Consider the following 26487-nt stretch of genomic DNA (forward strand, 5'->3'; position numbering starts at 1 on the left):
ATCAATAAAATATATTTAAAAATTTAAAAATATTCATTATTCAACTACTCACAAACACTATAATTTTTCTTTTTCTATTCTATAGAGGAAAACGATATTTGAATCTTAGTATAAGTATTTAAGTGAATTATGAATTTTTTAGTTGAAATGCTAATCTGTATTTTTTTACTGGGTCAGATTGAGTAACCACATCTTTCTTAATTATAGTTATTTTTTAATCTATAGTTACTTTAATCTGTGAAAATGTGAATGTTAGCATATCAGTTTGGGGAAAAATTTATAATTTTCATTAATATGTGAGTATGTTTGCGCATGAGGAGGTATTACAGTTTTATACACGACCTTATTGAATTCAAACAAGTGTAGCCTAAAAAAATAGAACTGACAACAATTAGATGAACATCATCCCATTAGTATATTTGAGAGCAAATATAAGAAACAGGACAGAAATGCAACTGATGAAGGGCTTGGATATTATACCTTTCAAAGAACACTCGAAAATGGTGGTAATTGTCTTCAACCCTTTGAACAATGGCTCTGTGGAAAAGAGTTTAGATTCTAGAGGGAAGAACTAGGACCAGCAAGTTAAGGTTAAAGGGAAACAATCCAATGCAAGGCAAGACAAAACTCTCCCAGTGAACAGTGTGCCGTGTACCAAAATTGAGGCAGCAGTGGTGAAGGGAGTAAAATGTAAGTTTCCGGAAGTGCCCAGGCAGGTGCTGTGTGATGACCTCCTTGGGACGTTTTAATGGTGATTTTGCTTGATCAAGAAATTGAAATGGAAGGTCCCTCATTTCAAGATCCGTTACAAGGTCTCCTAAAATTTCTCTTTTTGTATATTTTATGAAAATCAATATTACTTATGTGACGAGATATTTCTGTAAGTTTATATGCTTTTTAACAGCCGTGAACCTGAAGCATTGTGCTACGACTTCTATGCTAAGTGGTGCTTAGGGAAAAAATGAGGGAGAGGCGTGGATTTAATCTAAGAGAAGTATCAATAAGTGAGAAAGGTGGAGAATTAAAACTTTTATTTATTGGCCCTGGCTGGTGTAGCTCAGTGGATTGAGCGCGGGCCTGTGAACCAGAGTATCGAGGTTCGATTCCCAGTCAGGGCACATGCCTGGGTTGCAGGCCAGTTCCCAGCAGGGGACCCACAAGAGGCAACCATACATTGATATTTCTCTCCTTCTCTCCTTCCCTTCCCCTCTAAAGATAAATAAATAAAATCTTTAAGAAAAAAAACCTTCTATTTATTGGATGAGTTATCCATATTATCTCATTTCATTTAATATACTTGGTTTTTCATTGCTTGGCTTGGAACTTATGAGTAGCAATAAGTCTTAGAACAATGAATTCTTAAAATAACTGGCATTTTCTTGTGTATTTTTTGGTGATGGAATACAGGACTGTTCAGATGGATACATGTGCAAAACGCATTTTCAAATTAAAAATGGGACAGTGGTGTCACATCCAGGGGCATCTGCCCATGGACAGACGTGTCTTCCCCTGGAGGTGAGTGATTTAACATGCCATGTTCTCCTTTTCAGTTTGTGAAGTATAAACTTAAAAATTTAAGTCTGTTAAACATATACTTAAAATAATTAACTGCCACTGGGTCTCAGGCCTGCTGTTTAGGGAAAGTGAACATCATTTGTCAGGAGGTATTTTCTTCTATAATAGTTTAATTTTACTTTGTTTTATTTTGCTTTTTATTCAATCTATTGGAATGGCATTAGTTAATAAAATTATATAGGTTTCAGGTGTACAGTTCTATATTACATCATCCTTATATTGCCTCTCTCCCCTCTGATAGTGGTCAGCCTGTTCTCTGAATCTATGAATCTGTTTCTGTTTTATTTGTTAGTTTATTTTGTTCATTAGATTCCACATATCAGTGATTCCTATGATACTTGCCTTTCTCTGATTGGCTTATGTCACTTAGCATAGTACTCCCCAGGTCCATCCACACTGTTGTAAAAGGTAAGAGTTCCTTCTTTTTTACCTCTATAATGTTGAAAGCAGGAATTGTGGTAAAGTTGAGATCCACTCAGTCTGTACAGATTGTAGTGATCCTTCATGCCTTTGGTTCCACAGACGCCTTCCCTCCATTGCCTCTTGCTTTTTTCCCAGGAAATCCCCCAGGATAATGCAGACCTTCCCTCTGCTGTTCAATACCCGGCTGCAGACCTCTTTGCTTCGTTTGCCTTTAACTCTTTCCCCCTATGCTCTTTGAAATATGCGGGATCTAGGTTTCATTCTGTAGGGGGCTTTGACCTTGACTTGAAAGTCTTGCTAAATTAAATTTTAATATGGCTATAAAAGCTGAGTGGTTTTCTCGGATATTTTTAATTTAATTTTTATCAAAATGTAAATAACCTTATTATACTGGTTGTTATTAATAAAATTTTTATATATCAATTGTAAAGATAAACAATAGAGAAATATATAAAAAGAGTAAAAAACCTCTCATGTAATCTTCAACTGGAGGTAACCACTGTTAATATTTTAACAAATATCTATCCACACATTTCCGTCATGTACACACACACATACTTTTGTTTTGCAATAGATGTTTATATCATGGACATCTTCCTGTGTCAGTAAATGTAGAATTCCATCATTCTATGTTCATGGCTCCATTACATCCATTCCCGTGGATGCACCATAATTATGTGGAGTCCGTACTGAAGTGAAATACTTGAATTTGAAAATGGAATTTTTGAGCTCCAATCGCTTCAACACAAAGGAAGATATCACTTAGAATTATTTAGCATTCTGAGTATCCAGGTAAAAATGGGTGAGGAGACTTGTGAAGGAAAAGCTTCTCAGGATCTAGTAAATGAGATCCATTTGGCAATCTGGCACTAACCTGCTCTGCCTGTGTACAACACTGGCCTGGAAATAACTATCACCAATATAATTTGGCTCACAACTTATTCTTGAGGGTGTTGTACTTGGTCATATATTAAGTGCCCCCAATGGGTACTCAAATCTTGATCGCTGCTTTATAGTTTGAACAACCAACATCAAATCTGAAGCCAAGCATGTTAGGGAGCTTTTTAGTTCATTATATAATAATTTTAAAAATGCACATGGAAATGATGATTTAAAAGATGAATTATCAGCTTTTGCCTAACAAGTTGGCAGATATTTGAAAAGCACTAAATTAAAAAGTGGTGTTGACAGTGTGAGGGAATCGACACTTTCTGGTTGACGTTTTAATTTCACAGAGTTTAAAGATGTGCACATACTATGAACAATCTACTCCAAGTCTAGGAATTTAGTTTCATAAAATATAAATTTTTCTAACATTTTTCATTTTCAACACTTCCCAATGAATTTCAAACATAGGAAAAAAATTGAAAGAATTTTGCCGTGAAAATTCATGTACTCATCACCTAAAGTCTACCATTAACATTTTGCTGTGCTTGTTTTGTTGTATATCAATCTCTCTATTCATTTATCAGTATGCCTTTTTTCATGCAAAACTTTTACAACAAAGTAAATTGCAGGTGACTACTTACAAAATAATCAGAAATGAATACAGAGATTCACCTGCGAGTATGTTCATGTCATGATTATTTATAATAGGATATAATGGAAATAACTGAACTGTACAACAGCAATGGATTAGTTCACTGTGGCACATCTCTGTGATGGAGTTCTTTATTCACTAGCTCTGGACTGGGGCCTGAGAGTGTGCATTGCTAACAAGTCTTCAGGGGATACTGATGCTGCTGGCCCAGGGACCACACTCTGGGAACCACCGCACTACTCTATAATAGAATGCTTAAGTGCGTATCAGATGCTGAACAGCTGAGATGGTTAGTTAATATGATGTATGATACAGTTGATACTGCAATAATCTTGGTGCAGTGAAAGATGTTTTAGGTTGAGCCTGAGATGGAGAGTTCTGTTCAAGTGATTTGTTAGAGATGTGCCCTTAGGAGAAAGAGAGTGATGGAAGCAACATAGACACCGAGGAATAGACACCGAGGAAGAATGTGATCTCAGCTAGAGACTGACTTTAGTGTGATCCCCTGGGAAACTCTGGAGCACAAAATACAACCAGAATTGGCCCCACTTTGTGCCATGAAGCCAGCCTTTTGTGTTCTGTGACAGTTATTGATTTGTCAGTCAGCCGTTGGCTGAAGTGAGGGGGGCTGCTGTGTGTTGTCAGTCAACAATCACACCCACTGAATGGGGACAGGCACATGATCTTTAAGGGAACCTGGGCCTGGCACCAGTGGCATTTACTGCTGAAGAGTAACCTGAAGCCGACAAAATTGGATCTACAGAGAGAAATATATGTTTAAGGTTTGCATTTTAGATGAAAAGGAAGAGGCTTGGCAGTCCGACAGCAATTTGTTTGAGAAACAGCTGGTGATTTTAGTTGACTACAAGCTCAACATATGTGAAAAGAATGCCATGGATGTTGGGAAAAGTAGTTAGAGCTCAAGCTATGTTAATTAAAGCATAAGTGGGCCCCAAATATGGTCTGTGGGGACACTGGTGGGGTATCCCAGAGATACTTTCAGGGAGCCTACAACATCTATTTGCATAATAATAATATGTTATTAACATTTTTTACTCTCATTCTCCTTGAATTTTCTAACCTACCTGTTACATTGTAATAGAGTGAATGCAAAAATAGTTACCAGAACCCAGCAATCTTCTATGAAACCACACATGAAAAAGATTTACACAATGGAATTCTACTCAGCTGTAAAAAAGGAAAATTTTACCCTTTGTGACATATGGATAGACCTGGAGAACATTATGTTAGGTGAAATAAGCCAGTTAGAGAAAGTCAAATACCGTGTGATTTCATTCATGTGTGAACTAACTGCACTAATGATCAAAACAGAGACAAACTCATAAGATGACAGCTATGAGTTGGGGGGGGGAGGGATAGTTAAGGGATGGAGAGATTGAGCAAAAAGGAAAAAGGGCTCAGGGACATGGACAACAGTGTGGTGATTGCTGGGTCGGGGAGGGTGTAAGGGGACTAAACAGTAATAGAAAAGATCTAATAAAGATTAACTAAAAAAAGTGGAAAAAAATAAATCACACACATAAAAATCAAGTGTTAGGAGATTGTACATTTCCACTGGGAATTAAAAATATTATTTTATAAATAGTTTCTTTTCACATATCAATTTCTACCTGACTAAATGCAATATGTAAATTAGGAGCAGGATCATTGACAAATCATACAATTATTAAAATAGTTATAAAACTTAAACAAATATTTGCAAAACTGTGAAACAATGTGACTTACTAATTTATGTTTTGGAAACATAAATTGACACATATTTTAAATAAATTAACAAATATTTAAATATTTTTTAGTTTTAATTTCTAGTATAGTGAATATCAGTAGATATGTCTTAAATAAAAGCCCATTGGAATCCTTAATGAGTTTAAAAAATGTAAGAGAGTTCTGAGACCAAGAGTTTGAGAACCAGTGATCTAGATCAACTAAGTATTGCATTATTACATATTGAGAACATTGGTAAATAGAATGTATAATAAATGAGCACATAAATAATAGCTTAAAAATAAATTATAAATGCAATTCATCCATACAGAGAAGCATGCCAAGGGCCATGGTGGGCTTGGAAACATTATTATGAGGAATATTTGAGGGTTCTTCTGATGTTCAACTAGAACAGAAGACCTAGGAAAGTTAGTTGTCTGCAGATATATCTAGAAGTGTTTCTTGTGGAAGAGAGACAGTAGACTTAATTTGTTTCCAAGGGTAGAACTAGTATGTGTCTGGAAATTATTCTAGCCAAATCTCTCTAATGTTTAGAGTTGCCTTCAGTGAAAGTGGTCTATTGCAAAGTTGTGAGCTCACTCTCTTTCATGGAGATGTTTAGCTACAGAGTAGAACCCTCTCTCCAGAACAGTGGTCACCAACTGAAATGCTTGGATGTTTGAAAGCCTGAGGCAGATGACGAGTGAGTGACGTGGGTCAGTGGGAAGGGGTGGGAGCTATGGAGAAGCGGAGAGGGCACGACTCCTTCAGAGGGGCACCGGGCACGTGGCCCCCAGTGCATTTTCAAGAAAAGGCAATGATGTAGATTTTTGTGTGTTGGCTTAATTTTTAAAAAATCTGTACAGACCAAATAGACTATGTTTATGGGCTTTAAGTGGTCCTCAGGCCACCAGTTTATGACCTAGCTTCTAATACTATGGAAAGGAGTCCTGTATTATATAGAAGACTGATCTAGGGGACCTCTGAGTTATCTTTAGAATTTAAAGGCTGGTAGTTCTGTATCTGTTCTCTATCTGTACATCACATTTGCTATATAAAGATATTCAAAGGAATGCCTCTGCTAATAGTCATTTCAAAAAGCTTTTTGCTTTGGTCATACATGATGTGGGAAATCAACTCACTTCTTTGTTCTAACTAGATCTGGCAGTCTTGACTGTAGAAAGATAGCTGGATTCATGATTTTTATGCCTATAGTATATAACCATAGAGTTTAAAATATCAGAGTGAAGTAAAATAGAATATGTAAGTGAAATGATTTATGACAATTGTAATCTACACATTCTTTGACATTTTCCAATATAACTTAAAATGATAGTTAAAAGAATGAGATAGTATTTGGAAATCTACTAAATATATTGGGGTATCTTTAGTGCTAGGGAACAGGGGTTCTTATAGGTTAATCATATTAGATCAGGCATTTATTATTGAGAACAATTAAAATGATTTGCTTGTGACATTTCTGATTTTGTGAAGTAACAAGCAGGACTATGGCAATTTGTGAACAAGGTCTTTTCTTTACCAGCAATCAAAAGAAATTTATAGCCTCAATTTAAAATCTAAATATAAATGAGTATTTTTAACAAGAGCCAACATAATCAATGATGGGCCTTGGGATATCTTATTATATGGAACTCTTATTTCCATAAATTGGTGTTGGTGCTAACATGTCATTTTATCACTTATATTTTAAAAAAATTTTTGTAGTGAAATTAAGGTATAATAATTTAACAGTAATGAAAATATGATCCAATGATTGTTAGCTTTAACGAATATGAGCTTATTATCCACATCAAAGTTCTATTTATATAAATAAAATTGTAACTTGAGAATGGAACTGGGAACACTAGCTCTCTATGCCAATTAGACAATTTTTGATGAAAATTAGTCAATATTAACTTTTAAAATTCATATGTGCACCTAATTGCAAAATAACTGGAAATTTGAAAAATACTGTTTAAGATTCTAAATTAACTCACGAGCTAATAAAGAGTGCAAATGACTGGAGTTGGGAGACGAGGTGTGAGTTTCCGGCCATGTTTAGCATTAAACCACTGTTAATAAAAGGAAACAGTGAGATAAATATTCAATATTGATATTGATTGTTAATAATCAGCAGCAGAAATTGCTAATAAATGCTTAGAAGAGAAAAATACCTGAAAATGTGTAGAACTAATTTTCTGTCTGATGTTGCTCTGCTTTTTCTTTTGTTATCTCTAACCTCTTCATTTATGAAACTCTGAATTATTTTCATGGAATAGTGATAGCTCAGATTTTGCCCTTTAGGTTAATTCAATTCAGATACCCATACATATTTATTTTAAGTTGGTCAATGATCTTTTTTTTTATGTTATCGAAGTTTAGATTCTCCTGTCCGAAGTTAAATTACTAAACTTCCATTTCTTCCTTTTGAAGAGGTATCAGAGACAGGTATTGAGCACATTTTATTTATTCATCATGCTATCTTCATTACTTTAGACCCTCAGGTTGCACCTTTAGATTATATTTTTTAAAACTATGAAATGATAGAGTCATAAAAATAGCAATAGTATGCTACTGGGGAAAAGGGATTTTAGTCCTAGGGCCTTGTAGAACACTAACTGGGACTTTCCTTGGTCTGGGGCAGGTAGACTATCATAGAGAGCCCTCACCAAAGAAAACAACCTGTCATAAATTCCCTGGAGCAGAAAGCTGAGAAACAGGCACAGGAGATGATCTCAATTGCCAAAAGAACATATGCAGAGAATGATGGGCTTCTGAGGCAAACACGTCTTTGAATACACTCATTTGCCCTAAGGATTTTATTAAGTGGCTTCTAGGATGAGTTCTATTTTATATGTCCAAAATAGACTCATATGTCAGAATCTTGTGTGTTTTTTTAATAATGGAATAAACAACAAGCCACAGTTCTCAGTTAGTGTTAACAATTTCTTTGTAAAACAACTGCTATTTTTAGACTGAAGTATAGATTGTTGATAAATGTAAATGATGAGTAATAAGCATGATTGCCCCTAATATTTGAATATGCACTTATTAAAGCAATGTTAAAGCACAAGAAAACCTGTTGTGTGTAATGTACATAGGTACAAACAGAAGCATGTATAGTTGTCACTCAGTGTTTGTTTATTTATATGATGAATCTTATGCTAACAAATGGATTTGCAAAGAAAATAATTGTAGCCCTAATTCCACTTTTGTGGTTTTCTTGAGGTATTATGAAAAAGTTCCATGACAAAGTAAAATTCAATTCTATTTCATTTAGAGTATAAATATATACCATAGAGTGGTGTGGGGTTTTAGAGGGGAGAGTATAGGATATTTTAAAAGCCATTCAGGTCTGATTAGAATTTGCAATTCCAGTAAAATTGTGAATTATTGCACTAGATATAGTATTATGCAAATCATGTTTCTTTATTATATGTCAGAAGTATTTCTTTACTTGTTCTTAGAGTGCATTAGAAACCACATATAGAAATGTAGCACTAAAACTATTTGAACTGTCTAGTAAAATCTTAGGGGCCTGAAAGCAGCTTAGTGTTTCGCTGCGAAGCCCAGAAGTCTTACATAGAAGAAGGGGCATGTTCCACATTCTCCTGAATCTTCTTTCTTTTCTAGTTCCTTGGTTCTTGTCTATCACTTTGCAAAATTCACATAGTGTATTAGGTTTATTGAGAACTTATAACCTAAATGGCTTTTTAAGGTTACTTCTACCTTTGAAATTTTCTGCGCTCTGTTCTCCTTGGCAGAGCAAAAAGAGAATCTTTTTTTAAAAGAGAAATCGAGTTGAATCAACCCAGATAGGTAACAAATTCTCTTTCTATTTATCAAGCTGGTAGAAGAACCTTTTTGTAAAGGCACTTGCCATAGCCATTATATTTTAATTCAGCCATGAGTTATATCAGAATGTTTCCTTTATGTGCAATTCTAATATTGAGATGTTTTTAAAAATCAAAAGTAAGATAATTTCTAGCAGCAGATATGGACTTGAGAGAATACTGAGCTGATATTTCTGTATGAAAATTGGACTTTCAATATGAAATGCTTATGTGCAAGTTATAAATGTCTAACAGGACCCAATTGTTTCTGAGAAAGGTCACAGCGCCTTATTTTAATTGTTCTAATTTTATATTCTTCCTATTTCTTTTAATAAGTTTAAGTTGCCTTCTATGATATAGCTTTAAAAAAATTTAGTGGATTGATTGAAGGTTTCAGACTTTATGTGGGAGAATTACTGAGCCTGCTGGGGTTTATAATCAAATCTACAATAAGTGAAAGTGAAACGACTATATAATACTTCTTTCTCTCTTTAAATTATTTTTTAAGCCAGTGGAAACTCCATGTATTGGGATGGATGCATTTCTTGGAACATATTGCAATGAGATGTGGTCTAACAAAGGATTAAGTAGAATTTAAAGTATTTGAGTTTTCAAAATTATTTTATTAATTATATCTAAAATTCTTTTTCTTCCTTAGTTAAATGAAAAAGGTTAATTAAAAAATATTTTATGATATGAAAGAAATTTCCATTAGCATAATTTTCTATGCAAGGCTGAAAAATCAGTCCTTGTTATGTAGTCTGAAAAAATCAAATGTTAAATTGGAAATGTGGAATCTTGTGGTAAACTGAAATGTTCAGTTAGTAAAGGATTGTTAAATTTTTGTTGTTGTTGTGACTTGAATGAAATTAGCTCCTTGTCAGGATTTTTTAAACTGTCAGATAAAGACTATTATATAGAATAATATTTTACTACAGAACCGTTGCTCAGAGCTGGGGACAGCCGTACATGTGCATTGTTACTTTTATGAGGGGGCCCATAGAGCCCCCACCCATATTTACTTCAGTAATACTTGAAATGCTCATAATAAATAGCCTTTAGTAAAAATGCAGATGGGTTATTTGATGGGGAGAGAAGAAAACATTTTCAAATTGGAATAGTAGTTCAGAACCCAACTAATAGACTCCAAACACTGATCTGATTAGATCACTTCAGTCACCACTGTGTCCTTAACATTTATCTCAGTGCCTGGCACACAAATGCCAGAAACTAACACAGCCTGTGTCTTGGTTTCTCTGGGTTAGAACTACCTAGGATTTACCATCTCTCCAATATACCTTAACTAAAAGTCAGCAATGTTAGAATAAATATTTTGTCATTATTAAATTATAGTCTATTTAGCAAATGGTGCTCATCAAATGAAATGGACAAGAATATTTGTTAAATTTCATTTCTTTTTTTAAGCTTTTATTTATTTCTAGAGAGAAGGGGAGGGAGAAAGAGAGGAAGAGAAATGTCATTATGTGGTTGCCTCTCACACCCCTCCCCCTCCACTGGGGACCCAGCCTGCAACCCAGACGTGTGCCCGGACTGGGAACTGAACCAGTCACCCATTGGTTTGAAGGTGGGCATGCAATCCACTGAGCCACACCAGGCAGGGCTAAATTTTATTTCTAATTTCTGTGCCCAAAGGTGAATAATATTTCATTTTATCTTTAATTAAATTAAAATAACCAAGTGTTAGACTGAGTTAAAGGTTTTCGAAGTGAAAGGCTAAGGGGAAAAACTGTAAGGGGGTGGCATCAAAATGTTTTTAACAGTGTTGTATTTGATTGCAGGAGCCAAAATAATGGGAACTTCAATAATGTTCTTCCATACAGTACTTGCAAATTTGCTGTGTTAGAGCTGTTTTTCTAAGCAAACTGTTAGTCTTGCGTATTTGTGAGAGAAGATTTAATGTGTATGCACTGAGAAGAGTTACATCTAGTTCTAGCTGACCTCAAAGGAGACTTTGGATAGGGATTATAGGTTTGTCTCAGCTATACTTTAGAATGGCTTGAAAAGAGTAGAAAGGCTGTCAAGCTAGCAATATTACTTACATAAAGAACATCTGGATGGGCTGCCTGAAAGAATGCCCTCTTTGGCCAGTCAGTCAGATAGTACAGCAGCCTGGTCAGTTAAACTGGTCTCTGTGCTCTGGTTGCTCCACCCTACCTGATTTTGAAGAGAAAGAAAAGTAGTTGTAATCTGAAAGTGACAAGACAGCTTAGATGGGATTATTAAAATGATTATTGACTAATTTGAAGTGATATTATTAAGTGTTGTTTTTCCAATAATTATTTGTGAAATAGTCTAATCTTGGTTTCTCTTTAGGGAAAAAATAGAATGATGATCTTAAACTCTAAAATCTTCCTCTTTGTGTATAATTTCCTTATTGTTATCTATATTTACACCTCTCTCTGAACAAGCTTTGTAGAGTCTTTTTGTCTCAAGACACCCTCAGTGACACCAGTCCTTTTTGCCTTCTTACTTAGTGTTGACTTTAGCCTTCTCAGTAATGCCCCTCACACCAAGGTTCCATGGCTCTTGGCCCTATTTGTTCATGCCAGCCAATACTGACACCTCTCAGTTCTCTTCTACAATTCTCCCTTCTTCCTTTCACTACCTGATTTCTTGAATAAGTAATCTTTACTCTCTTGTCATTCATTCCAACTTCAGCTCTTTGTTTTGACTTTTACAAAAATCCACCTATGAAAATTGCTTCCAAAAACAACCAATGAGAACAACAAGAAGAAAAGAGAATTCCCAAAAATGAGGATAGCGTAAGCAACCCATGGGACAACTTTAAGCAATCCAATATTCACTTCATAGGGTTGCCAAAAGGAGAAGAGAAAGAGCAAGAAATTGGAAATCTATTTGAAAAATTAATGAAAGAAAGCTTTCCTAATTTGGTGAAGGAAATAGACATGCAAGTCCAGGAAGCACAGAGAGTCCCAAACAAGATGGATGAAAAGAGGCCCACTCCAAGACACATCATAATAATTAAAATGAGAAAGGTTAAAGATAAAGAGATTGCAGGACGGGTGTAGGAGAATGGGTGAAGAGGTGAGGGAATTGAGAAGTTCAAATTGGCAGTTACATCCAAGGGGATGTAAAGTACAGTATAGGAAAGAGAGTAGCCAAAGAACTGAACACACATGACATGTGGACATGAACAAGGATGGGGGGATTGCCTGAGGGAACGGGGGGGGTGCTGGGCGGAGGAGGGCAAAGGGGGAAAATCAGGACAACTATAATAGCAGAATCAATAAAATATAATTTTAAAAAAGAATAAAGGAAATTGCTTCCAACTTAATAGTTACCTTATAATAGTAACCTTATACCAAAGATACCACAGTTAGTGTCTTTGTCCTCCTTGACCACACTGCAACATTTGACACTATTGACTAAGGCCTTTCTTGTTGAAATTCTCCTTTTTGTCTCTGTAATATGGTGACAGTGATTCTCCCTTTCTAACAGGTTATTTGCACTACTCTTCTGTGGCAGTGGTTCCAACATCTTCCCTAAGTCAGAGTCTCGGGGAGTATTGAAGGTCAACCCATGCAAACCAAGGTGAATCCAGAGGCAGGAGTGGGAAAGTTGGAAATGAGAAACCGAGTCAATAGTCACGAGTGTAGTGCTAATCAGAGGACATTGTGTAGTTACCTCAAGTAAAGTTGAAGTGCCCCTAGCTTTCCAGTTTGGCAGCTGGTGTCTTAAGTTAGACGATTTAAAACCGTGGATAGAATCTGGCAACAAGAGACTTGAGAACCAAGGAAGGATTCCATTTGCACCTTTGACTGCCTTATGAACCTGTCACTCAATCTTAGTTTCTACAGTTGCTCTCAGTACTTAGGAGAGGCTGTAACACATTGTGGGCATTCTTTAGGTGGGAAACCAACTTCTAAACATGTTTCTGTAAATCCTACTCATTTGGTGGCATGAGGTATTAGAATTAACCTGCCAGAAGGAGTCTAGTCCCTTTCCCACCATATAGTACACTTTGGGTTCTTGGGAATGGCTGTAGGGGATATACATGGTAGTGAGCACAGAAGGTAGTGGGGAGACGCAAGAAGGACTCTGCACTAAAACAAAGAATTGGTGGTGGAATGTGAGAGTGTTAAGTTATGACTTTAGATTGCTCTGAGAAGTTGGAATTTTTAGCCTGGATTCTCTGGGGGTAGTAGGCTGGTTGTGCTGGGGCATTAGCCTGATTGATGGTGTGTTATTAGGTCCCTGATTCTGGGACTTGCATTCAATTTGGTAGGGAGAGTACAGAGTACACAGAGTCAGAGAGACAGACTGAGTCAGAATCCATTAAGGAAAGCTGAGATTGAAACACCAAGAATTCCAGTATAAAACACTAACCCACAGTGTTACAGGGCATGACAGTGTCATGGATTTGAAGCTGCACAGAGAAAAGACTACAGAGTTAAGTTAGATGGGGAAAAAGGGAGGATGATTCTGAGTGATTTATTGAGCCAGTTTGGGGTGTGCTGGATCTTCTTTGCCGTTAATGGATGAACAGTGTTCAATTGTGTCAGACAGGTTTAAAGGGTTAGGCAGAGCAGAGGCAGATAGTGTGAGTATGTGGGTAGGAGAACCAGATGGAGTCTGCGACTTACATGCTTTTCCTGACCCTTGTCCTTGTCTGTGTATTCCTTGTTCTAGTCTCTTGCCTGTTAGACGGTATCTCATGAGTCTTTCTGGATAGTCTGCATCAACTACAGGTACTGGCTTATAGCTTAGGTTATTTGTAGCTTTGCTTGGAGGTGCTGCACAGAACTGAGTGGAAGCCGTAGTGTCTAGTGTAATGTCTCTTCTCATAAACTGCTGATTCCTTTAGTGTAGGATCCATAGTTTGTTTACCTTTGTAGCACTTTCCTGGGGAATTATTTTGAATGAATGACATGATAAGAGAAGTATTATAAAGAACAATTTAGTTTTATTCTGTAGAAATGCTTTTTTTTGTGTGAAAATAACCAGTGTGGCATTAATGCTCTATGATAGGCATTTCATGAAATAATGAAGAAAAAATGAGAACATACTTGTCTGAAATCTGTTGTTTGTAGAAGCTCCAAGGTATGTTAAAGTGAAAATGCAATTGCCATTTATCCCAAAGGACCTAAAGTGTCATACTTGACAGAAGGTCTTTTTCAAGAAAAGTTTACCAGTTTCTACACTGGAACTTTTACATATAAGATAATTGGTAGTTTAGTGTTTTTTTGAAAAGTAGTAAATAAATGAATGTTTTATGAAACCTGTGATAGACTGAATCAGATGGAACTGATTTAATGTTATGAATAATTACATAGTTAGTGCTGTAAGAAATGAACCATACTGTCTCCTCGATGGACTGGAGCTACTGAGACAGAGGTGTGTAATCACACAATCGGCCTCCCCCTCCTCTGCTGATTCTAGATAATCCTTCTTCTGCTTCGATAAAGAAGGGGCTTCTGCCTTGTGTTTTCTGGTGTCATTTAGGTGAACAGAGCTGACTACTATAGTTTTCCAGACCTTGATAAGTCTCTCCATGATCCGGGTCTGTGTGAGAGCATCCTCTGAGACCAGTGGCTTTAAAACTTTTTTGATATAAACCAACCATAAGAAATACATTATTACATCAGGGCCCAGTGCACTTCACGTGTGCATATCTGAGACCAATTCTTATTCTTTCTGATCTACTCTACTGTATTCATCTATTCTGCTCTATCTTAATTTTTTTAAAAATGCTGGTTGAAGCCCACCAGTTGATTTCAGAACCTATTAATGGTGATTTGGAAAATATTACTTAGAGACCTTCGGTGATTGCTAATGTCCAGGAAAGGGCTCAGAGAGTAGCGTAATGGGGCTGCTCTGGGCTTTGGGTAGCAGCTGGTGGGCCATGGTTGAAAGAGCAAATTCGGTTCCATATCTCTGCTTTTCCTCATTTTAACTTTGTACTTTGAACTTCTTTGAGCCTCAGATCTCTCATCTGTAAACCTGGGTCCCAGATACTTAAAGGAGTCAGGAGGAGGGGCATTGGGGGCTGTCAAGAAGCTGGGTGATGTGTGCATTGAATGATCTCGTGGAAGAAAACACCTGGTCAATAGAAAGGTGTGGTAACAATCCTGCCTTCCGGGGTGGTTATAGGACCAAAGAGGACAATGGCAGCCAAGGATTAGCGAATGTCAATTTCTATTAGTGCAACCTGAAGGCAGCTTCACCATTTTAGAGTAAATCTTTGCACAAGTGGGATAGAATCCTACCACGGTAGAGCGACAACCCTAGAGATCAAAACTGGTTCTGAAACTTTTTGCAATGACTGTTCGTAGCAAGGATTGTTTGAGATACGTGGAATTGCATGTCGTACAGCTGTTATGCAGACTGCCGGAGGATGATTTATAGTGCCTATTATAAATTACAAATCGTTCCATACATACAGAATTCACGGACACTTTAAAATTATTCAGCAATGGCTTTTGCTTCATCAAGACCTGGAAAATGAACATCAGAAGACAATTAATTACCTAGTGTATAATAGTTTTGCTGTTTCCTTCACCTTAACTGGAATGTAGTATACTAATTTAATTGTGAGACTTCCAAAAATGTAACCTCTACCTCATAGCTTGAAATCTTTGGAGGGAGAGGAATTTTCATTGTATATTTTTGTAAAACCACTTTCTTTTCTTCAAGTGTGTCATAGTTTTTACTACTTCTGAACCAGTCCATGACTGTGAGATGCTATTTTCTTTCTTGAGTCAAAGGAAATTCCTTGGGTTTGATACTGTCTGTGTGTCTCCCATTCATCTTTTCTCTGGGATTCTGCTGATATTATGATTATTTAGTGGTAACTTGGGCTTTGTTGGTCATGAGGAAGGGACATAAATCAGCCAAGGCGAGTGTGAAGCATTGGCAGCTGCAAAGCACATTTTACATATCTCTTAATCTCTGCACTATCAAGTCTCTGGTTGCTTTGAAATGTTTCAGTCTCCCATTAGGCCTATGCTGGTTGATTACACTTAATTTCTATGCTATTTCTATGTTTCCAGTGCCTCAAAGAGAGTTTAGGAAATCACCCAACACTTCATGCTAAGTTCAAATCGCACTTGCATTCAGGGTGGGGATCGGGGGGGTGGTGGGGAAGGCCTGGCTCCTTCAAGACAGAAACACTTTTTTCTCTGCCAGAAAGCTCATTGTAAAACTGAAGTGCTTAACCAAAAAGGGCTTCAATGTAAATTGAATATTGATAGAGAAGGAAGGTTAATTGGCCTTAGTAACTTGGTTGCTAAGGAAGCATTTTTCTGATTGGGAGGAAACTCTCCTGGGTGTTCTGCAGCTTCTTGTGGGCCTAAGATGCTTTGTTTTATCTCTTGCTTTCTGTTTCTGAGTTGGAAGAGGAAAGAGCAGAAAGCTATCATAGGAATGAAAAGCTGTGGGAAGCAGATGGTTGCTCTCTCTCTTAGCTACAGAAAGAGAGAGCTAAATTCTGACTAGCAACAAGCCATTGCCAGCGAGGACTCTTTGTTTAAGGCAGACAGTTGGAAAATACCATGAGGGCAAGATATAAAGAGCCTGCATAGGAGAATGTAGAGAGGTTATAGATTAGTATTTTTTCAGTGCCTGCAAAATGTAGGTGAGAGAAATTAAGGATATTTAGAGTGGACATCTAACATCCATGTCAACTAAAGGGGTTGCATGTTTTCAATATGCTATGGCTTATCAAAAGAAAATATTTAGTTTGTATTTAATTGTTTGCACTTAGAAGGTGTTGTACTGTATTGTATATTAAATTTAGTAGATTTAGAATTTGTTAATCTATAGTTATTTTAATAAAGAATGTTTAGTTACAAACATCTATTTATGTTATTTATAGCCCATCACTTAGCAGTGATAAAAGTAACTTTAGTGTAAGTAAATTATAAATTTTTCATCGAAATATTTTTCTAAACAAAAGTATCTTTGAATATTGACTACCCATATATGCTAAGCTCTCTACTTATACTTTAAGTAATTTGTGAAGTACTATTTTTGCATACTAAATGATACTGCACTGACCTCAGGGTATTATTGCCTATATTTTGCTTAATTTTATATTTTTTAACTCAGCACTTCATTCAGCAAATATCTTTTGGGTTTCTATTGAGCATCAGGCACTGTGTTAAAGCAGTATTTAGGAATGAAAGCACCCCCCTGTCACTACAGGGAGTGGTGACATAATTCTCAGAAGAGTTTGGAAAGTAAAAATATTTTTGCTGATATTTTGTGGTCTGCTTTAGGTGTCCAAGGTTCTCTTCATAATTAGTATTGAATATTATCATTTGTACTGAGTATTATTATTTAGTTTTTTGTAGCACTTTCAATTATAAAATTATTTTTTAACTGCTTTTTAAAATTTAATTCTTATTCAAGTACAGTTTTCTGTTTTATATTCCCTGCCCTGCCCCCCCCAGTACTCCCCACCTCCCTCCCATTTCCACCCCCCACCTTAATTATTATCCATGTGTCCTTTATACTTGTTCATGTGAGTCCTTCCCCTTTTCCCCTGTGATTCTCTCCCCTCTCCCCTCTGGATCCGGTCAGCACGTTCTGCATTTCAGTGTCTTTGGTCACATTTTGCTTGCTTCTTTGTTTCGTTGTTTAGATTCCTGTTAAAGGCGAGATCATATGGTATTTGTCTAAAATTCTTTTTTAAAATAATTTTTCACTTTTCAGTCAAAGTTGACATACAATATTATATCAGTTTCAGGTATACAACATAAGGATAGACATTTATATAACTTATGAAATGATCACCCTGATAAGTCCAGTATCCATCTGACACCATCGTAGCTTTTACAGTATTACCGTTTTTGTAACTGGTAATTTGAACACTTAATCCTTTCACTTGTTTTACTCATGCCCCCCAAACCCCATCCCATCTAGCAACTATCAGTTTGTTCTCTGTATCTATGACTTTGTTTTTGCTTTTTGTTTGTTTGTTTATTTTGCTTCTCAGGCTCCACATGTAAGTGAAATTATATGGTATTTATCTTTCTTTGTCTGACTATTTCACTTAGCGTATTACTCTCTAGGTCCATCCATGTTGTTGCAAATGGCAAAATTTCACTCTGTTTTTATGGCTGAGTAACACTCCACTGAATACTTGTACCACAACTTCTTCGCTCATAGTCTATCATTAGACACTAGGCAGCTTCTATATCTTCACTATTATAAATAATGCTGCAGTGAATATAGGGATATATATATATATCTTTTTGAATTAGTGTTTTCAGTTTCTTTGGATAAAATTCCAACTGGAATCACTGGGTCCTTTTTTGTCTCTTGTTATAGCCTTTTTTAAAAAGTCTAATTTGTCTGGTACAAGTATTGCTACCCCAGCTGTTCATTTTTATTTCCATTTCTATGAAATTTCTATTTCCATTCCTTTCCTCTTTTTCCCTAAACTTTCTTAATTTTATTTATTTATTTTTAAAGAGAGAGAAAGGGAGGGAGAAAGAGAGGGAAAGAAATATCAACATGTGGTTGCCTCTTGTGCGTTCCCTGCTGGGGACCTGGCTTGCAACCCAGGCATGTGCCCTGACTAGGAATCGAATGGCGACCCCTAGGTTCACAGGCTGACACTCAATCCACTGAGCCACTCCAGCCAGAGGTCCATCCCTTTTCTTTAGTTTGTGTGGGTGTGCAAAATTTTTTTAAATGGTATTATTTGGATCATTTTTATGGATATATATTTTAAAAAGACACCTAGAATTTCTTGGCTCCTACTATAGTGCTAATGTATCATAGGTGGAGACTCAAGTCTTCCTTGGTAACCTCCTTCGGATTTACCTTTTGTTTTCTTGGACACATAGTTCTTGTCTTTGAGTGTGGCTGGAGAATCTTATAGGAAAAGCAAAATCTGATACATTTGAGGGTCTCTGATTATAATATTGGGTTTGCCAAAAAGTTTGTTTTTTCCGTAAGATGGCTATAGTATCATGTAGTTGTTTAAATTCATTAGAAACAATTTAGTTACATTGTACTGTGACAGCTATCATATCAGTGTGCATTTAAAAATATTTTATCAAAATTGGTGAATTTTTGTGTGGCCACTTTAATATTGAAGATAGGGGAAAATATGCAACATTTTGGCATATTATTATGCTTTATCATTTTAAGAAAGGTAAAAACACAACTGAAATACAAAAAAAGATTTGTGCAGTGTGTGGAGAACATGCTGTGACTGATTGAATGTGTCAAAAGTGGTTTGTGACGTTTCACACCGGAGATTTCTCACTGGACGATGCTCCACGGTCAGGTAGAGCGGTTGGAGTTGATCGTGATCAAATTAAGACACTAATTGAGAACAGTCAGTGTTATACCCTGTAGGAGAGAGCCGACATACTCAAAATATCCAAACCAATAAAGCTTTTGGTGAAAATGAGAAGTGTGTCCTTTGTTCTACAGAAAAAATGATACAGACTTTTGGCCAATCCAATAATATTCTCAGAGAAGGTAGTTTAACGTGGAAGTATTTCAGTATAACCAGAGGGCTTAGTAAATATGTGGGTTGTCATCAGTGATGACTCTTACACTAGAAGGCCAGACAAGATTAGCAAGTAAAAAAATGGATAAAATAATGAACTAAATTGGACTCCCACAATAATACAGTAACATAGAAGTATATTAAGTATATGAAAAATACTCAATGGTCCTCTTTCCTTTTTAATGCAAAGGTGCAGGCACATTCTGATAGTTTCAAAAAAATGTTTGCTATGTTTACATTTTTCTGAGTTATTTGCTGCTTAATTCTAATCTTGCTAGACAGTCCATTGGTTTAGGCTTTTTATAGCCTTTGTAACTTGGACTGTCTTTCAAAGCTCTGAGGTTTAGTAAATGAAGGGTATCTTCAGGTAGAAAGGAGAGCAACAAATACAAGTTTCAGTGTTAAAAGGTAAATATTTTATAGCTTTTGAGCAGAATGACGAACAAATTTGAAAAACCAGAGTTTGTAATAATAATATTTAGTGACTCTTTAGATGTCACATTTATTTTAACTCAGAATTCATTACTTTAGAATAAGTGTATTGCTTATTTTTTGTAGCTGTGAAAGAGACTGCACTGATTTGAGATTTAAAAAAATTTTTTAGAACTCGACTACTTCTATTAAGATGAAGCTCAACTAGTAAACTCATTAAGTAAGGACCCTAGGCAGTTCTCTAGTGCTGAGACTGAAAGCACAGTATTGCAGACATTTTTGCATCACCGTCATGAATGACCTTGAAGGAAGCCAGCACTTCATAAAGCAAAATCCTCTCTGTGGCACTTGGTTCTGATTTGATTGATGCTTTAGAAAAAGCTATAAGATTTTCTTTTCTTCATAGTGTGGAGAATATACTACTTATACCTCATAGATTTTGCACTTGTCTGGAGTATTTAGTTGGCAGGTTCTTATAGGTTCTGATCTTTCACTGGCTGCAGTACAAGTAAGCAGTGAAATCTCTCTCCTTTGATCAATTATTATTAGGGAAGAAGGTCTTGGTGCATTGGGATCATGGTTTTTAAGAATGGAAAAATACTGACTCTAACTTGAGGGTAATACAATAATTTTTCTTCCTTTGTAATCTTTCCGTATCTCAGTGGGTTGAAGGGTCTTTAATACTTTTTATGATTTATATTATTCAAAGGATATACCTTTTTGTCTAGCCCTATCCACTCTGCTTTCTTAAATTGATAGTACCCCACCCCCACTTTTTTTTTTAAGTTTTTCACTTTAGTGTGCAGTGAAGGTTTTTGGTATACATTTTTATATTCAAAGTAGAAGACACCAGAAATCTTAGAAGATAAAATGATTACCATATTTTTTGAACCATAAGATGCACCAGGTTTTAAAGGAGGAAAATAGGAAAAAAAATTTGAAGCAAAAAATGTGATAAAATATTTAATAACATAAATAACATAACATTTCACCAATGTAAATTTAAAGCTACACTCAGACTATAAGATGCACCCCCCTATTCACCCCAAATTTGTGGGGGGAAAGTGAGTCTTATAGCCTGAAAAATACAGTACTTTATCTCTTGGGCCTTACTTGGTCACTTCCTACATAAGAAAGACAAATACCATATGATCTTACCTTTAACAGGAACCTAATCAACAAAAACAAACAAGCAAAATATAATCAAAAACACTGAAATTGAGAACAGGCTGACAGTGACCAGAGGGATTTCAGGGGAAAAGAGGAAGGGTTTGCAGGAACGAGTATAAAGGACACATGGACGATAACAACCGGGGTGGGGGGGGCTCGGAGGGTGGACTGGGATGGGGGTAAAAGGCAGATAACAATTAAAATAAAAAATAAAAAAGAGAAGTTATAAGTAAGGATTATATAAAGGTGCAACCGTTATAAAAATGTTTAAAAGCTATGTCTGTTAATAAAGAATTGAGTGGATTCTACAGAGAAAATGTGAATAATCTGATTATAATTTATCATAAAATAATGGAATAAAAAAAGAGTGCCAATAGAATTAACAATATAAAACCATGAAAAACAACAATAGATAAATAAAATTATAATAGCATTAGGGACATGACTGGAGTAAAAAAATGTGTATTATAATCCTGTTCTACCTATGCCTGAGTGATTATGTTTTAAGTATACATTTTAGTTCTATATCACCTTAAAAACCACTGCAAAATGTAATGGCTTTAAACAACAGTATGGGATTAGAGTCTCATGCAGGCTCACCTGGGCTGGACATCCAAGGTGGCTTTTTCATTCAGGTGTTTGGCACTGCAGTTGGAATAGTTGGGGCTCGCAGGGCATCTCCGTTTCTACCTGTCTTTTCCACATGGCTATCTAGGGCCTCCCCAGGCATGGGTGTTTTGAGCAAGTTGGACTTCTTAGCTGGTGGCCTTCTCCCCTGGAGCACATAGTCCAAGAGACTCGGATGGCAGCTGTGGGACTTCTTATGACACAGCCTTGGAAATCGTGCAGCATCACTTCTTCCACATTTTCGTGGTCAAGAGTGAGTCTCAGGACCAACACAGATTCAAAGGCAGGAAACCACACAAGAGCATGTATACACTCAGAGGCATAGCTTATTGTGGGGGCAGGAGAGGCCAGGAGAAGGAGAGATATCTTTAGAAATTATCTACCATACTGTATCATATTTATTCATAATATATAACAATCATTTCACTGTATATTTGATAAAATTTATATCAGCATACTTCCAAAATTAAAATTCACATTAATTTTATAAGTAACTATGTTATAGCACAAAATACTTTTATATGTAGGTTAGTAAAAGTGTTAGTTGCAATGAGAAAAACAAAACTAAGTGCTTTCATTTCAATTTCATTTCAGGGTCATTAGGGAAAAATATCGTGAATTATAAGACCCTGCCTTACAAGACCTAGTATTCAATCAAATTTTAGTTTTTGAGACAAGGTTTACACATCAAGAGTAAAATAGAAATTGGCAGCAGTAACACAGAATTTCAAGGAAGGGAGAAATAAACATAGTCTGAAATTATTCAGTAAGTTTTCATAATAGAATTGAGACTAAGCTAAGGACTGAAGAATGAGTGAAAATTGGGGTAAGTGAAAGGTCCAAGGATTATGCAACTTGAATATGTGGAAACTCTTAGTATATTGAAAAGTACTCTGTACTAATGAAAATTATTATGAATGGGGCTTAGGTCCGTCCCCTGATGACTGAAACAGAATCATGTAAGTAAGGTATGGCTAGAGTGTTTAGAGCTTTTGTGGATGGTATCTGTTCTTTTTCCCTGTTCAACACTCATTTTCTACTTTTCTGATTAGGTATTTGTATTTTCTCTCAACCCATTCATTAGGTGAGTATTTACTGAGACTGCTGTATATGCTGGAGATAAAGTGGCAAGTCTCACTGTCAAAGCCCTGCCCTCAGCAGTCTTCCCCTGTGGGAACTGTTTTGGTGCCACAGTTAATCAAAGTGCTTGGCCTGCCCTGGCAGGGGTGAGCACAGGACTAACCTGACCTGCTCAGGGATGGAAGGTGATTAGAGTTGACTCATTCCGATGGTGGTGCTCTGCAGAGTCTACTAGCTCCTTTCATTCACATCCACAGAGCTAACATGTTTCTGTCTTTCCTCAGGCATAGTTGTTAAGTTTTTCCTTAAGTCCTAGCAACTACCACTAATCCTTTTAATAAATTCCCTTTTGCTTAACTTGGTGCCAGAGTCTTAGAGTGTTATTGCTTGTAGCCAGTGAGCCTTAAGACAGTATTACATGCCCATGTCTCTTCCTAAAGATTTGAACTATAGCATGTAATCAGTGAGATACTCTTGGCAGTTTTTAAACAGAGAGAGGGTTATTTTAAAGCAGATTTGGTGACATCCTGATAGGTTAGAAGAGGGAGTGATTGTAACTAAACTGACTTATCAGAAGGCTCTTAAATCCTGATATATAGAAATGAAGGGGTGAATTAGGGTGATTGCAGGTAAAGAATGAAGTGACAGGCAGGAGCAGGCTTGGAACTAGGGGGAAGCAAGAGTGATGTACTCATCCAAAGTGAGTACTTTACATTTTGTGCCTCAGGTCCCTCTCTTACATCATCCTAGCTCTGGTCCTGGGTGTGACGTTTGAAGGCATTAAAAGGCATACATATTAGATAGAAAGGAAAAAATAAAACTGCTTCTATTTGCAGATGATATGGCATGATTTTTATGAAGAAAATGCTGAGAAATCTACTAAAAAATCTTTGAACTAATAAGTGAGTTTATAGAGGTCACAGGACACAAGGTAAACATATAGAAATCACTTTTATTTCCATATACTAGCAATGAACACATGGACAATGACATTAAAATGATCACTTACAGTTGTGCTAAAGAAACTGAAAATATTTAGCTGTCAGTCTAATAAAATGTTCATAGGACTTGTATGCTGAGAATTATAAAACCCTGATGACAGAAATTGAAGAAAACCTAAATAAATGGAAAGATTTATTCCCTTCATTTGTTCATGGATAAGAAGATTCAATATAGCAATGATTTCAGTTCTCTCTAAATTGATATATAGATTATACGATTCTTGACAAAATTCCAGCAAGATTTATTATAGATATAGACAATATTGTCCTAAGATTTATATGAAAAGGCAAAGCAACCAGAATAGCTAGAACAATTTTTAAAAAGAAGAGTAAGGTGGGAGGAGTCAGTTTACCTAGTTTCAAGACTTGTTATTGCCAGCATAGTAACCAAGACTGTGTGGTGTTAATGGAAGATAGACATGCAGAGCAATGACATAGAATGGAGAACCCAGAAGTGGACCCACATAGAGAAGTCCAACTTATTTTTGACAAAAGCACAAAATAATTCAGTTGAGGAAAGATGACCATTTCAGTAAATGGTGCTGAGCAATTAGACATCCACAGACAAAAAAATGAACCCTGATCTAAGACTCATACCTCATATAAAAGTTAACTCAAAGTGGATCATGGACTTGAGGGTAAAATATAAAACTATAAAGCTTTTAGGAAGAAAGTAAGAGAGAGTCTTTGGGATGTAGGAGTAGGCAAAGAATACTTTGACTTGAGATCAAAAGAATGAGGCATAAAAATCAAAATTTATAACTTGGACTTTCTCAAACTTGAAAAAAACTTTTGCTCTGCAGAAGATTTAGTTAAGAGGAGTGGGAGAAAATATTTACAAACCACATATTGGGCAAAGGACTTCTGTTGAGAATGCATAAAGAAGTCTCAAATCTTAACAGTTCAGTAAAAATAGGCAACAGACATAAAGAGTCACTAATGAGGATAAACAGATGACAATCACATGAAAGATGTTCAATATTATTAGTTTTTAGAAAAATGTAAATTAAAATCACAGTGAGGTATCACTACACACTTGTCAAAATGGCTAAAATAATAATAATTTTAAAAGGTTTTAATACCAAATATTGGCAAGGAATTAGAGAAGTGAAATCACTCATATGTTTCTGGTTGGGATATAAAATGGTATAGCTACTCTGGGAAAAGGTTGGCAGTTTTTAAAAAACTAAACATGCAACTACTATATGACCCAGAAATTATACTCAGGCATTTATCCCAGAGAAATTAAAACTTATGTTCTTATAAAAATGTATATGCAAAATTTTACAGAAGTTTTATTTATAATAACCCCAAACTGGAAACAAATCAGGTACCCTTTAATGAATGAATGACTAAACAGATGGTGGTATGTTCATGGTATGTCCATACTATTCAGCAATTAAAATAAACAAAGTAATGATACACACAACAACCTGAATGAATTACTAGAGAACTGTGCTGAGTGAGTAAAGCCAATCCCAAAAGGTTGCATAATGTATGACTTCATTTATATAACACTCTTAAAGTGATAAAGTGGTAGACTTTACAACTTTCCAGTTGTAGACTGGAAAATAGGTTACTTGTTGCCAGGGTTAAGAAGAAGGTGGGGGTAGCTATAAAACAGATCTTGACTGCATCGATGTCAATATCCTTGTGTCAGTTTTGTACTATAGTTTTGTAAGATGTAATTATTAGGGAAAATTAGGTAAAAGATATGCTTGCTGTATTAGGCTTCTTCCTACACATGTATCTTACATGTGTGCCTATAATTACCTCAAGAGTAAAAGTTTAATTAAACATGATTTTAGATATCAAAGCCAATAACCAAGAGAATGAGGTATTTTTTAATATAATTAGGAAAATCCCACATTTTCTATGAAGATGATTTCCACAATCTGTTAGAAAAATCCAGGAAAAGGACTAATTAACACAAAAGTGATACTCAATAAGCTCTTAAACACCTAGAGATTTTTGTGTGTTTTAGAAAGAGAAAACCTTGATTGAAATGAATCTCCAATTGACGTGCTTTCGGACAACATGACCACATCAAGTGGAGCCGTTTTGTCAGTGTGGGGCATTTTTTGGAAAGGGAGGAATGTGTGAGCATGCTGTCCTTTCTAGGGATTCCAATTAGAAGTAAGTTTGTTTTGCTATTTCTGCCTTTTTAAGTTTTTGTTTCTTCCTCTGATTCAATGGCTTCCATGACACAAGGGAAAAAACTTCACAGTGGAGTAGAGCTAAAAGGAGGCAACTCAAGAGTGATCATTTGAATGCGGACTTCTACTTGTCAGGGTTGGATTTCTCCTTTAACATTGCTAGCATGCTTTTTTGGTAGAGATATATGGTTTAATCTTGTTATTACAATAATTTTCATAAAATGTCTTCCAACTCACAGATTTCACTTTATGGGACTGAGAAACTCCTAGGAAACCTGCATGTTGACAGTGTCCTACCTAGAATTTAATAAGATCTATTTTTCACATATTTTTGCAATGTGGAAAAATTTGATTTGAATTTTATCACTTATTTGATAAATTACAGTGAAGCCTTCTCAACTTCTCAATTTTCAGTTGT

At 35.9% G+C, this 26487-nt stretch overlaps 1 protein-coding gene across 5 annotated transcripts in view; it reads left to right on the top strand.

Annotated features, from left to right (window-relative positions):
* ATG10 (autophagy related 10) overlaps positions 1-26487 on the top strand; it is a 226843-nt gene that overhangs the window by 59661 nt on the left and 140695 nt on the right. For 4 of the 5 annotated variants that reach the window (XM_037032249.1, XM_037032250.1, XM_037032252.1 and 1 more), the window contains one exon: positions 1408-1515. In XM_037032249.1, coding sequence (XP_036888144.1) covers positions 1408-1515 — 108 coding nt within the window. Of the gene's footprint in view, positions 1-1393; positions 1516-26487 lie in introns of all 5 variants that reach the window. The other variant, XM_037032253.1, reaches the window with a different exon arrangement.

This window comes from Sturnira hondurensis, unplaced genomic scaffold (genome assembly GCF_014824575.4).
Source record: "Sturnira hondurensis isolate 20B ecotype Veracruz unplaced genomic scaffold, ASM1482457v3 Scaffold0021354, whole genome shotgun sequence".
Classification (NCBI taxonomy): Eukaryota; Metazoa; Chordata; class Mammalia; order Chiroptera; family Phyllostomidae; genus Sturnira; species Sturnira hondurensis.